We start from the raw sequence: 14,122 nt of genomic DNA, 5'->3' as shown, positions 1-14,122 counted from the left end.
AAGGATGAGAACTAAGTATTCTAGAGAAGGACAGATACAGTGAGTTTGATAATCTTCGCATATAAGTGCAACCCGGGACCAGTTGGTGGGCTCGTTGCATATACACTGTTTGAGGCAACCCCTCAAGCAGCTGGACTTACATGTTCTGAGTTACTGTTTCTAAGAAGTTCCCAGTCTCTGACCTTCTGGTCCTAACGCCTTTTATTGGGATAAAAGAAATCCATAAATACATCTAATTTGTACTTTCTTCTGAAAATCAGGTTTCTGAACAGGAAATGGATGAAGTGATAGCACGCAGCACTTACCAGGAGAGCAAAGAAGCCAGCTCTTCACCTGGCTTAGGTATGGTAACGCCACATTCTCATTCACAATTGAGAAGAGGTTCTCTGAATTCACTACCACTCCCAGCACCACCACCCCCCACGCAGTAGCATGAGATTCTCTGTAATTACTAGGGCTAGCGACAGTTGCTGTCAGACAGATTGTATGTTTCTTCTGGGTTCCTCCTTTTGATTTCTGCACTTATTTAATGTGCTTCATTAAAGACCTAACCATGCATGCTGCTTATATGAGTTTCAAATAGTTTGAAAAAGTAAGTTAACAACCATTCACAAATCTCATTTGAAATACACAGGAAGAGGAGATTTGACACCAAACTGAGTGATTTGATATCAGAGTATTATCCATCCAAAAGCTGAGGTTTCTTTGTGTGGATTTAAAAGTTTCAATGCAAACTGCCTCCTGTTTGCTGCTGGAGGCAGCAAAAAATTCTGAAGTTTTTTCTCCTGTGGAAATTTTCAGGCAGAAAAGAAAGGACTGCAAGCCTCCTCTGCATTTCTTGCTAACTTAAAGCATTCTTTCAAGTTTTAAGACAGTTTCCTCGGTGCACAGACCTAGGAGGAACTCTACAGACGTTGCTGGATTGGCTAGAGACTTCTCTGACATTTAGACTGATACTCTGGAGGAATAGGCACTCAAAGATATGAGTTACTGGATGTCAAAGGAAAAGGAACAGGATTTGGGACAACCATGAAATCCCTGATGATTTGCATCCATAATTAATATATTTAAAGTGGACTGAGCCATAATAGGCTCTTTATTTGGCCCGAGCGCCGGGTTCTCTTATCCCGACAGTTCTACTTGATCAGTCAGCAAAGATCTTTTTTTTTTTTTTTTTTTTTTTTTTTTTTTAAAAGCCGGAATTCTCATGCCCTAAATCTCTTTTGCCTGTGACATGTAATTTAAAGTCTACAGGCTGAGCTCTTCACCCTTCAGCTAAAAAGTAAGATCGACATCCAACCACTTCCCTAGTTCTTTCAGGAGTTTCTTGGATGGGGTTCATTGGTTCATTCATCCTTTTGGCCATTCGCCAAGCGCCGAGTACTTAGCCAACACCAGGTGCGATGTGCAGGCAACACCACTGCTTGGTGGGCTGTGGAGCAGTGGGGAAGGGAGATACAAAGATCACTCACATTAAACTGTGCTGTGTGCACGGACACTGAGGTGTGAGCCAGATAAGACCCTCGGTGATACCACGGAGGAGGAGGAATCATAGCCAGGGTCCTGCAGTGTGAGCAGTCTTGAGTGAGAGAAGGTGGTAAGGTGGGAGGGGGTGGACAGGTACCCAGATAGACGAGATGTGGGGGTGGCTACCCAGGTAGGCCATATGCATGCTTTCACCTATGCATGTAACACTCAGGCAAAGAAATTCTGTTGAATATGTTTGCTGTGTCTCCCCCACATCCCTGTGTGTGTGTGTGTGTGTGTGTGTGTGTGTGTGTGTGTGTGTGTGTGTGTGTTTGGGGGTTTCCTTAGTAAAATATGTGAGCCTGCTTGTGACTTGAGATTAATGGTTTTGTAAATCCCTCCCACACAGGTACTCCCTTGAAGAGCCCATCTCTTGCCAAAAAGGTGAGTCAAAAGGCACTTGGAAACCACAGACCAATTTTTAGGAACTTCTCAGTCAAGTCCCAGACCCCGGTACTTATTTCTGCAAATGAACCTTTTGCCACTTTGTGGCAACCACACCAATTTGAAAGCCAACACCCAAAGCTATGTTTCTCTTAGTAAGTATTCATCCAAGAAAAGAGCAGAGCAGAAAAGTAAAAGCACGAACCTTACAAACTGTTCCCTATGTAATAAAGACAGTGTGGATTGAGAGAACCTGCAGCTGTCAGGACTCTGTGGGACATTCCTCAGCCCCACTGGATCAGGATTCACTCTGGGAAGCCCCCACCATCACCCCACCCTGCCCCGCCCTGCCCCACCCCACCTCACCCCATCCCACCATCGGATGTTTCTTGAGTTGGCTGGGCCATATGGCTTAGTTTTTCCTTCTCCTTTCCTATCCATTCTCTCTCGCACTGGTTTTGTTTTGGATTTGCTAAGATGATTGATAAACTACTCTTGTGGAGGCTGGAGAGATGGCTCAGCAGTAAAGAACACTGACTGCTCTACCAGAGGACCTGAGTTCAATTCCCAGGACCCACATGGCAGCTCGTGGCTGTCTGTAGCCCCAGTTCCAGGGAGTCAGAGACCCTCACACAGACACACATGGAAGCAGAAGACCAACACACATAAAATTTTAAAAAGTAATTAACTAAAAAAGACAACCTACTATTCTGTTTTTTCCTGGTCATTGCTAAAAAGTTCCTCCATCTAAAAACAGTATCTGCCTGTGTTAATGCACTGACTATTGCTCTAGCCACCCTACAGTAAATGGAGATGGGTGGTTACTATCACAGCCGTTCCCAGTGATCAGGGATTAGAACAAAGTGCCCCTGGAAAGCTGGGAAGTCACTAGCATTGCTATGCTCAGCTCTGGTGTATCTCCCTAGACTCCAGCCTGTTGTTTTTCCAATAGGACTCTCTCCTCTCTGAATCCGAATTCTCCCAGTACTTTGCTCATGATGGGCGGGGCTCCTTGTCAGACTTCGTGGTGGTTGGCTCTGAAGACGAAGACCATCCTGGAAGTGTTTGTGGCATCTCGGATGATGGCAGCCTGCTTCCTGGACCCTCCGGTGAGCACAGAAGCTCTAGGGAATCCTGAACTAACAGCGCAGTAAGCAGTTGCTAGTCCCCCATCCCTACTGGAGGCCTTGCCCAGGATAACAAGGAAGCAAGGAGAGAGAGCTGAGTAGAGGCTGCATCTACTGGGCAGTGGTGACCAACTGCTCAGGCAACAGTGAGTTGCTCCACACACATTCTTAGCACCAGTGGTGAAGATAGCTTATCAGGTCCCCTCACATGCTATTTACAGCATGTCGCCTCAAGTTTCATGGCATCAAATCAGAGTAAGCAACCTGAGGCACTCAATTCAGGGAACCCCCAGCAAATCCCAGATCTATTCCCTCCCTAGGCTGTAAACTTAATTCTTAGAAAACAGCAAGTTATATATGTGGGACTGGGACTATTAGCAAAAGGTCACTTCCACCCAAATGCCCTTGAGTTTCTCCTCAAATGAGATCATCTAACTATATTGAGCTCTCAGACTTCTGTCAAGGTTTCTTTTCATTCCTAATGTTTGAGCTTCAGAGAGGCAGACAATGGCAGCTGTGACTTATGGGAGCCGCCGCTGGATGTGCAAATGGCAAGCCTGTACTTTCCACTGTAGTGTGAACATAGAGCATGCCAAAGATCGGCAGAGTCTCATGCATGCTGTGCCTCAAGCATGCCCTTCAGAAGCAGACAGCTTGGGCTATAGATAAGGAGGGACCTCAGGTGTTGAGGGGACACAGGAGGAGCATGCTGCCTGTGTTACCTGATGGACAGGAGTTCTCAGCATTTGGGCCAGACCCTCAACAACTTGGGAAAGAAAAATGAAGCTAAACTGTAGATTCTCCATCCCTAGAAAACTCGCCATTCAAGTTAAATAGCCCAGGGTGAGGAGATGGGTAAAAGATGACTCAGTAGAAATAAGGATGAGTTTGGATCCTAGAAGCCACATAACGGCAGGAATCAGGAATCTCAGTACAGACAGATGAGAGGCAGACAGGAGAACCCTTGGGTGTTTCAGGTCAGCCAGCCTGCCATGTGCAATGGCAAAACCAAGGCACCCTGTCTAAAATGAGGTGGAAGGTGAGGACCATGTATAAACATGTGCCTACTCACCCACACTCACACTCAAACACACACACACACACCTCTCGAGCACAGATATGCATGTGTATATATGTATCAATATGTACATTTACCTGTATAAAAATGGGAGTGAAGAATAAAAAGAGAAACAATAGGCTGGCTGCCCTCACTGTTTGTTTGGACCACAAGAAACAATGTTGTTTACATGGATGTCCAGTACCAGAAGTTATGCCTGGCATGTGAATTCAGAAGTGATGATGTACAGTGATGGGATTGTTTTGTTTGTTTGTAAGTAAAGCAGACTTTACTCTTGATCAGGAGGTTGTGCTTGGAAGAGCAAACAGTGAGATTTATTTCTTTAAGGTTATAAAGTCAGGCCAGATTGGAAAGCTGTTTTTTTGTTTGTTTGTTTTGTTTTGTTTTGTTTTGTTTGTCTGACTCTTCTGTCTCCTCCCATTGTAGTTCACACAGGGAAAGCCAGGGCCAACAGCCTTGTGACACTTGGAAGCCAGAGGACCTCTGGGCTCTTACACAAGCAGGTAACAGTTGCCAGGCAAGCCAGTCTCCCCGGAAGCCCACAGGTCCTCAGGAACCCCCTCCTCCGCCAAAGGAGGGTACGCTGCTATGATAGCAACGACGCCAGTGATGAAGATGACTTTGATGGTGAGGATGACTGCATTTCACTCCCAGGAGTCCTCCCAGATCCCAGCAAGCCTCTGGTAGAGGATGACACTAGGCCTGCCTTGACAGCCTCTTCCAAAAGTGTTGATGTGAGCAAGCAGGAGGAACGACCCCAGAAATCACTGGTCAGCAAGGCCTGCTCTGTGCCTCTCCTTGGCAGCTCACTGGATCTAGAACACAGCATCCCTGATGGAATGATGGGTACCCCTCCAAAGGCAGCCAGCCTGCCTGGCTCTGTAGAAACTCCCAAGAGTGGGCCTGGAGGTCCTGGGAGAAAGGAACTGTCAGGGTCAAGAAGTTCACCAAAGCTGGAATACAGAGCCACCCAGAGCCCAAGGAGCCCAGAAAACCCCATATCCCCACCACAGAAGAATGCAAATCTGGTGTCCAGACACAAGCCTGTGGCCAGGATCAGCCCACACCACAAGAGGTCTGACACTGAGGCCCCAAGTGGAACAGCCAATGGACTGTGTGGTCAGGACTTGAAAGGCCAGGCTCTGTCCATGATAGATACTGTCACTGGCCATCAGCCAAATGGGACTGAAGAAAAGGTAAATGACTCACTTCTGTGTTAAGTTTGAATATTGTGTGAATGGCTACAGAGTGCTTTGTAAGGCTCAGAGTAAACTGGATGAAAGGGTGATGGTGATGGCAGGATTATCTTTCAACGGTCACTTAATGGGTGCCCATTGCTATGGTGGCAGGCTGTTAGTCATGAGATCACTCAGCCAAAGAGATGTGCGCACTCCCTCGCAGGGCACAGAGCCAGCAGTGATGATGGGAAGGCACTGTGGAGTTGCGGGGGGGGGGGGGGTAAATCTCTGGGCCTGGGGCCAGCTTCCCTGACTAGTTGCCACAAGTTGGGTGATGGCATGCCAAGTCATTGAACCGTCCTGGGCCCATGAGGCAGGGGTTGCTTTCTGCCTTGGTTGGTTGATGTGTGTGACCAGCAGGTGTCAGCTGTCATTCTGTCCAGCTGATGAGGTCATGAGGAATCCTTGATTACTTTTAACATCCTTACAAGGTTCTGCGTGTGATTAGAGCTACGTAGACCTTTCATATCATGTGAAGCCAGGCGTGACAGAGCATGCCTGTAATCCAACACTCAGGGTGGAGGCTGGTGGTTTGAGTTTGAGGCTAGCTCCAGCTACATAACTAGGCCTGTCTCAAAGGAAAAAAAAAGAAACTGTCACACTAAATAGCAAGGCCATGTCCATTCCAAACTTACAACCCACCATGGTGGACACAAATTAATTGGTATAACTAACTGTTCATATGTTCATTATCTAATTGGGGGATTTGTTTGTTTGTTTTTGTTTTTTAGTATGTCCCTTCTTGTTCAGTCTCTGAACAAAGAGTCTGAAATGATTTTAAGGCCTCATTAATGAAGATAGTTCATTGTGATTTAATGGGCCTAGAAAATACAAAGTAGTAAAATCTGTATGAGGTAGAAGTTTTTTGTTTTTTGTTTTTTGTTTTTTTTTTTTTTTCTTAACCTTACACATTCACATTTTCTCCTCTCCTCAAAAATTTTATTATTTTATTTGCTAGGGCTGGAGCGTGGGTTCAGCTCTTCCAGCTATCCCAAGTTCAATTCCCAGCTACCATAGGTGGCTCACAACCTTCTATAATAGGATCTGGTGCCCCCTTCTGGCGTGCGGACAAACCTGCAGAGTACTCATGCATTAAAATAAATCATTTTTTTTTTTTTTTTTTTTTTTGAGGTTGTATTTACCTCCAAGCAGTGCATGCCATTAGTGTATGTGTTCTTTCCCTTTAGAAAATACCATCTGGGCAGGAGGCGTAGCTCAGTGGCACAGTGCTGGGCCTGCACAAATACACGGTCCCAGGTTCCAGCCTATCCCTCCCTACACACTAGATCACCATCAAATTTTAGACAACCGTAGAAGGGCCAGGTTAGGATTTTTATTCATAATTATGCATATTTATTACAAACTGTTCTTGCCAAATATAGTGTCACTTATCTGTCGTGCTAGCAGTTCTGATTAGACAGTGATCCTTGGTTAACACAAACACACAGATATAAACGGGGGGGGGGTATTTTTTAATTTTATTTACTGGGGGCATATCCTGTCTCTGTCTCTCTCACACATGTTCTCCCTCTAGCTCTCACTCAATCACACATGTGCCATGCTGTCACTGTAGCAGTCCAGAGGCCAGCTTGTAGGACTCAGCCCTCTCGGGTCTGTGTAGGCTCAGAGGATCAAACTGAGGCTGTCAGCCTTGGAGGCGAGTGCTTTTACTCACCAAGCCAGCCCAGCCTAAGATTTCATAATTCTGAAGTATCTGCAGTAAGAACCTTTGAGGGGCTGGAGACATAGCTCACTGGTTAAGAGCACCAGGTACTCTTCCAGAGGTTCAATCCCCAGGACCTGCGTATTTACTCACAACCTTCTGTAACTTCAGTCCCAAGGGATCTGATGCTCTCTTCTAGCTTCCAAGGGTGTGAGGTGCAGAGACATACATCCTGGCAAACACTCATACACATAAAACAAAAATAAATAAAACCTTTAAAATGGGCAGGAGAGAGAGGTGGCGGTAGGGACACACCTTTAATCCCAGGAGGGAGAGGCAGGTGGAACTCTAGAATTCAAAGCTAGCTTGGTCAACAAAGCAAGTTCCAGGACATCTAGGGCTACACAGACAAACCCTGTCTCAAAAAAAACAAACAGCTTTTTAAAATGGAGTTGGAGGGCGGGGGCTTGAGCACTATTTTTATGTAAAATGTTTTTCTTGTAAAAATTTTGGTTCTAAGCTTTGATTTTATATATATATATAAAAGAATACCTCTCACTATAAGACATCTCAGATAAGAGAGGCCAGTATCTTCTCTTCTAAAATCTTTTGTGATGTGGTGGTTGTTGGTGCGTGCGTGCGTGTATGTGTGTGTCTGTGTGAGTCTGTGTGTGTAGGTACTCCCTTCCACAGGCCTATACATAGGTGAGGGAGGGCATCAGCCCCCCCCCCATATCTGCCTGTCTCACTACCTTGAGACCGAGTCTTTCACTAAACTGGAGCATTTTCAGCCAAGGTGGCAACTGTGAGTAACAGTGACCCCCGCCCCCATCCCCCAGTCCAATGCTGGGGCTACAGGCATGAACTACTGGCCTTTCACATGGATGCTGGGATCTGAGCTGAGGCCCTTGTTGTGTGCACAGCAAGCAAAGCACACTTCCGGAGCCTTCTCCCGGTCCTAGTCAGAAGTTTGTATTAAGGTAAAATTCATATATAACAGAAAACTGTTTTAAAATACACAATTGAGGGGCACCCCCACCCCCACTTCTGTCCAGCTGCCACTCTTCTGCTGCTTTTGTTTCCTTCCTCCCTTACCAGTAAACAGAAACTCAGTGCTTCCCTTAGCCGATGACTGACACTTTACAGAATGAGTTTAACAAGAGTCGTGAGAGACGTTATACCTTCCCACACACACTTGTGTGCACGCATGCACACACACACACCTACCTATCTCCCTAGCTACCTTTGGGCCACTTTATGATGCACCAACTCAATGGATGAATTTTGAATAAATATGACTCGGCTTCTTAGTGAGTTTTGTGCTGAGTATTCCATAGACAAAGGGAAGATAAAGTAATTGGCACTTGGCCTGAAGGAAATGTAGAAATATCACAACCCGTGTTCATTTCATCCAGTTTGCCCTCTCCCTCACTAACAAACTAAGGCATTGATTCTATAGTCTTGGCTATCCTAACAAAATCTTAGAAGGTACCTCCCACCTTATAAACCTTACCTGCTGTTTTTATAGCTATTCTCATTTATCCATCTTTTCTTTAAAACTTTTGAGATTTGGAAAGTCTTTTTATCCCCATTTGAAAGCTGAAAACACTGAGGCTTAGGGATGAGAATCCAGAGCCTGGATGGAGCAGCTCCCAGTCTGATTTCCCTCCACTGACGATGCTGACTGAGGCACGCTCCACTCCCAGACTGATCCTCCTCTACTGTCTTAGGATGCAGAAACCCTGAAAAGCTATTAACATGGCTTCTGCTTCTCATTGTGCCAGGAACTTCGGGGAAATCCCACCCCGGGGGACAGATCTGTCCCCACCAACTGTGGACCAGCCAGTACCCCATGCCACCCAAACACTGGACTCCCCACAGAGAGCCTGCAGGGAGCTGCACCAGGGTGCGGGCCACACCCTGAGACTGGTAAGACTGTTATTGTCGGTTCCATTGAGGCACAGGTAAACACAAATCCTGAGGAGAGTATTGCAAGAAGATCATTTTGAGAAGGGAAGAAAAACCACTGAAGGAAATCAATATTTAGATGTGGACTTCATGATGTGGACATCACTGTCCCCAATCATTGTGCCTAGCACCCCCCCCCAAAAAAAAATGCATTCCACCTTGAGTACATCCATGTTTGGTCTTCATTTTGTGACATAGATGAGACATAAGAAGTGCCCCCCCAACCTCCATAGTCTGCTTGTATGAATCAAGTGTGCTGAGAAACGGCAGTAGAAACCTCCACAAGGAAAATAAGAAGAAAATAAATATGTAGGGAAAACTACCCAAGTGTGATAGAGACTGACTGACAGCATGGAAGCAGAAATCATGGCCACTTACATCTCGAGATTTTTTTTTTTTTAAAGTCAAGCTGAATTAAGTGATGTTCCTGCTTTCTCTGTGGAAGAGGAAACTTTTCTTAGTGGCTGGTAATTACTGTAATGGCCTGATAGCTGCTGAAGTGTTGGTGATCTGTGGTAATCGAAAAATTGGAAAGCTCCCTGGTCAATCAATGCAGTCCCATAAAAATTTTTATTATGTTTTATTTATTTTGTATGTGTGTGTGTGTGTGTTTGTGTGTGTGTGTGTGTGTGTAGATAAGGGCATGTATTGGTATATACACACACCGAGGTCACAGGACAATTTGACAACTTCCCATAATCCATTCTCTCCTGGGAATTGAACTCAGGTCTGAAGGCTAACAGCAGGTGCCTTTACCAACTGAGCCATCTCACCAGTTCATGGATGTCCTACAAACTTAAATTTGGAGCTGTAGAATATCTACCTCATGCTTTTTTTTTTTTTTTTTTTTTTTTTTTTTTTTTTGAGACAAAGTCTTACTTTGTTGCCTTCACTGACCTGGAACTTGTAAGCACCACAGTCAGTCCTGGGAGCATGAACCACAGGCACACCCACCACACCTGTCTTCTACCTACACACTGTTGACTACTCCAGGAAAAAAAGGCAGACCCCCACCCAGAAGCACTAAATAGGTCCTCCTTCCTCAGTCAGTGATGAGTCCGTTACCATGGTTTCTGCTCCATCTTTCAGGTTCAGTTCACAATCACCCACTATTGAAGACATGTTAAAAGGGCAATTTTCATTAGCAATTTGACATTACTGCTAAGCTTGTTAACTTAAATGGGGTTCCATTTGCAGAAGATGAAGTTACATGGAGACAGTTCAGAATGTCACCTGTCAAAATAGGTTTCATTTGAGACCGTGCCCATGTGCATCCTAAGAGAGCACATTCTGTAGCACGATTGTCCGGATGTTCTCCTAGGATCCTCCATTGCCTTCCAAATCGAAGAGGCAAAAGATTACTTTAATGCCAAAATCAATCTCCTCCTAATTTGAAACAGTATAGAAAATCTATCCACTCAAGGAATTACTCTAGACAGTCGAATGTTCTTAGTCCTGAGGGTTTGTGCTTTGAAGAGGTGTTTATATAGGCAGGCTTTTTGGACCAGAGAGGCATTTAGTCTCCCAGCCAGAGAGCCAAAGATAAGACATCTGTTCCGTGTTCCCTGGTGCTTATCCACCTGTTTGTCTGTCTGTGCTTCCAGCCCTCTGCAGGTGTTTGTCTCTTCCCTCTGGACTTCCCACCAATAATAAGCCTTAGGGAAAGGAGCAAACAATAAATACAAGTGCCAGGAACTGGTAATGTTTAATATGTAACAACACATGTGCTATATTAACGTATAAATCACCTTGAAACATACCATTCTGGTTATCATTTAGTTCTCACATGCAGAGCCTGAGAGAGTTGAGGTGATAATGCTCTGGCGCCCTCTAGGGCTTTGGAGGTATACCTGAAGTGTTTGACCCACATTGTTACCTGATTCCTACAAGTTTAGCGCTTCTGTCTTTTTGTATAATTTCCATTCTTTCTCAGTTCAAGGGGACAGCAGAGACCCTGACTATTGGGCATGGCCTTGCTTCCTTCTAATTTTATCATAAATAGCTTAACCGCTTTCCAGTGTACAGGAAAGATATTCTTCAAAATCTAACTTTTTTTTTTGAAGGGAAAGATCCCAAAACAGGTAACTCACAAAAGGAGGCACTGTTCACCTTTAAAACAAAACAAAACAAAAAAATTTGTGGGGCTGGAGAGATGGCTCAGTGGTTAAGAGCACTGGCACTGGTTGTTCCTCCAGAAGACTTGAGGATCTGGGTTCAATTCCCAGCAACCACACCATCTCACACCCAGCTCACAACCATCTAAAATTAGATCTGATGCCTTCTTCTGGCATCAGGCATACATGCAGAGCACTCAAACATAAAATATAAATAAATATTTTTAAAAGGTGTATGGCATGATACTCAACCATTTTTTTAATTGTGTTTTTTGGGCCCATGAAATGGGTGCATGCTGCCAAGCCTGAAGACTTGAATCCAGTCCCCGGGACCCATATGTAGGAGAGGACTGGCTCCTACAGGCTGTCTGACCTCCACATATGTGCCATGGCACCATGTGCCCACACATAAATAAATAAGTCTTTAAAACCCTCCCTCTCAGAACATGTCTAAAAATGATACAAGAAGCACATGGATGTCAAATCCAAGCTCTGATAGAAGCAGTAGCTCCTAGCAAGTCACACAGATGCCTGCCTCATGGGCTGGATTCTTAGGCGTCTATGGAGTTTCTCAGTGTATACAGTTCAAAGCACTGTGTATAAAACAGTGTGTACTGTGTGTGAGAGAGAGAGAACATATGTGATTTTCCTAAAAAGAATCATATATGCCTGTATATACCTAGCATGTAATAGGCATTTGGTAAGGTCTGTATAGACAGTTTTCCTGAGATGGCTCAGGAAGGAAGATTGATGTCGTTGTATGCAGGATCACACCACCTGACTATAGCTACACTAGCCATGAGGGCTGACCTACAGCCCAGGCAGCCATGCCTGGGTCTCCTAGTTAACCACTCTCAAAACCAGGAACAGAGGCAAAAACCTCCAAGGGCTCACCAGACCTGCTGTGAGAAACGCCCTGAAGAGGTGTGGGGAGTGTAGATACTCTACTTGTTGCTAGCTCTATAATGAAATTTAGATGTCTTCATTACAAAAGTTAGGAAGTTGTTGACCCAACCAAGAAGGAAATTTTAACGTTGCCAGAGCCCACAGAGTATATCTCCATTGCTATTCTTCTGTGTGTCCTGTTGTATGTACAACAGGTAAAGTGTCACCTGTAGTTGTGTGCTTTTTCTTTTCTTGGCATGCTACCTAACACACTTCTTAGCCTGAGATGCCCACAGAAGACAAGCAGCTACCATGGTAACAGTGCTCCTACATGACAGGTGTGGCATGGCAGATCCTGCTGAGCCCTGTTGACTCAGTTACACTGCAGCCTGCTCTACGATGAAGCTGCACCCACATCCCAGAAGCCTTCCACCCTGGGATGTGCCCATTAGTGGCCATTTGATGGGGGTTCCAAGTGAAGCATTATTCTGAAAGGCAGTGCAAGGGTTGCCTACAGATGAGTTCCTATCCCTCAAATAAAACCGTCTGAGGGGCTGGGGATGTGGCCCCTGTTGGTGGAATGCTTTCATGAATGCTCGAAGCCCTGGGGTGCATCCCCAGCACCCCATAAATTGGTTGTGGTGACTTACACTTAGGTAATTTGAGCACTTGAGATGGGGATCAGGAACTCAAGGTTGTCCTCTGATATATAGTGAGTTCAAGGTTAGCCTGGGATACATGAGAACCTGTCTCAAAGCAAGCCTCTGAAGATACACCATTTGCAGTAACTCAGCTCACCAACAAAAGCTGCACAAAAATTTGCCTGTTAGTAAGTGAATCTGAAACTGTTCAATGGCCTTTGACAGCCAGAGAGACATGGATCACAGGTTAGATCCCTGAGCTCACATAGTGAAAAGCGAGAACATATCCATCCCTACAAGTTACACACACGCACACACACACACACACACAGTGTTCTTTTCAAAATAGCCTTTGAGTCCCTTCCTCTTGTCACATTGCCACTTTCCCCTGTGTTTGGTGTCAGTAGAAATAAGGATGTTATGCTTAAAGGTTCATAAGAATAGGTATGGTGCTTGCCACCAAAGACGACTACCTGAATTCACTCCCAAGTACCTACATGGTAGAAGGAAAGAAGTAACTCCTACAAGCTGTTCCTCTGTCCTGCACATGTACACCATGGTCTACACACACACACACACACACACACACACACACACACACACACACACACACAAATAGATGTACTACCAACCTTTAATCCCATCGCTCAAGAGACAAAAACAGATGAATCTTTGAGTGTGAGGCCAGACTGGCTAGTCAAGGCCTCATAGTGAAACCCTGTCTTAAAGAAAAGTGAGAGCCAGGGATAGAGTTCAATGGGGAGTGCTTGCTTGGCATGTTCAAGCTCCAAGGTTCAAACGCTCAGTGCCACCAAAAAGGGAAAGAAATGTAGTTAAAAATCCTATTATTCTGTATGTAGCTGAATTGGTCGGTAGAGTGCTTGCCTAGCATGTACAAGGCCCTGGATTTGATCCCCAGTTCCACATAAACTGGGCACAGTGATGCAGACTTGTAATCTCAGCACTTTAAAGGGGTCGAGTGACAAGTCCAGATGTTCAAGGCCATCCATGACTACATAACAAGTTCAAGGCCAACCCGAACCTGACTTTATCACAAAAACCAACTGATAGCTGGGCGTTGGTGGCACACTAACCTTTAACTCCAGCACTCTGGAGGCAGAGACAGGTCGATCTCTGAGTTCCAGGACATCCAGGGCTACACAGAAAAACCCTAACTCAAAAACCGAATTGATGATTTCATAGGGGAAATGTGAGAGGAATTTAACATTTGGGGTAACACTTCTCAAACCAAGACTTCTTATGGGTGTGAGCCTGTTCTGCCACTGCAAAATGACACATGTCAACATGAGATTACCCTAAGTGAGTGCACACCGCAAGGCTTTCTGAGGGAACACCTCCAGGACGGAACAGCTCTCAGAACTGCTCTGGGACTTGACTTCCCTGTACCTCAGAGCTTCCTGTTTTATGTGCCTTTGCTTTCAAATGTTCTCCTCCTAACTTGGACCAGACTATTCCTCTTGAGCCCCTCTCAAGCTC

General features: G+C 45.2%; 1 protein-coding gene across 3 annotated transcripts in view; it reads left to right on the top strand.

The window, feature by feature from the left end:
- Pdzd2 (PDZ domain containing 2) overlaps positions 1 to 14,122 on the top strand; it is a 221,857-nt gene that overhangs the window by 190,955 nt on the left and 16,780 nt on the right. For all 3 annotated transcript variants that reach the window (XM_051182565.1, XM_051182564.1, XM_051182566.1), the window contains 5 exons: positions 261 to 342; positions 1,877 to 1,911; positions 2,864 to 3,020; positions 4,543 to 5,312; positions 8,802 to 8,946. In XM_051182565.1, coding sequence (XP_051038522.1) covers positions 261 to 342; positions 1,877 to 1,911; positions 2,864 to 3,020; positions 4,543 to 5,312; positions 8,802 to 8,946 — 1,189 coding nt within the window. The remainder of the gene's footprint in view (positions 1 to 260; positions 343 to 1,876; positions 1,912 to 2,863; positions 3,021 to 4,542; positions 5,313 to 8,801; positions 8,947 to 14,122) is intronic.

Source organism: Phodopus roborovskii, unplaced genomic scaffold (assembly GCF_943737965.1).
Source record: "Phodopus roborovskii unplaced genomic scaffold, PHOROB, whole genome shotgun sequence".
NCBI lineage: Eukaryota > Metazoa > Chordata > Mammalia > Rodentia > Cricetidae > Phodopus > Phodopus roborovskii.
Note: the sequence above shows the minus strand (reverse complement) of the source record. Positions and strands in the feature narration are given on the sequence as shown.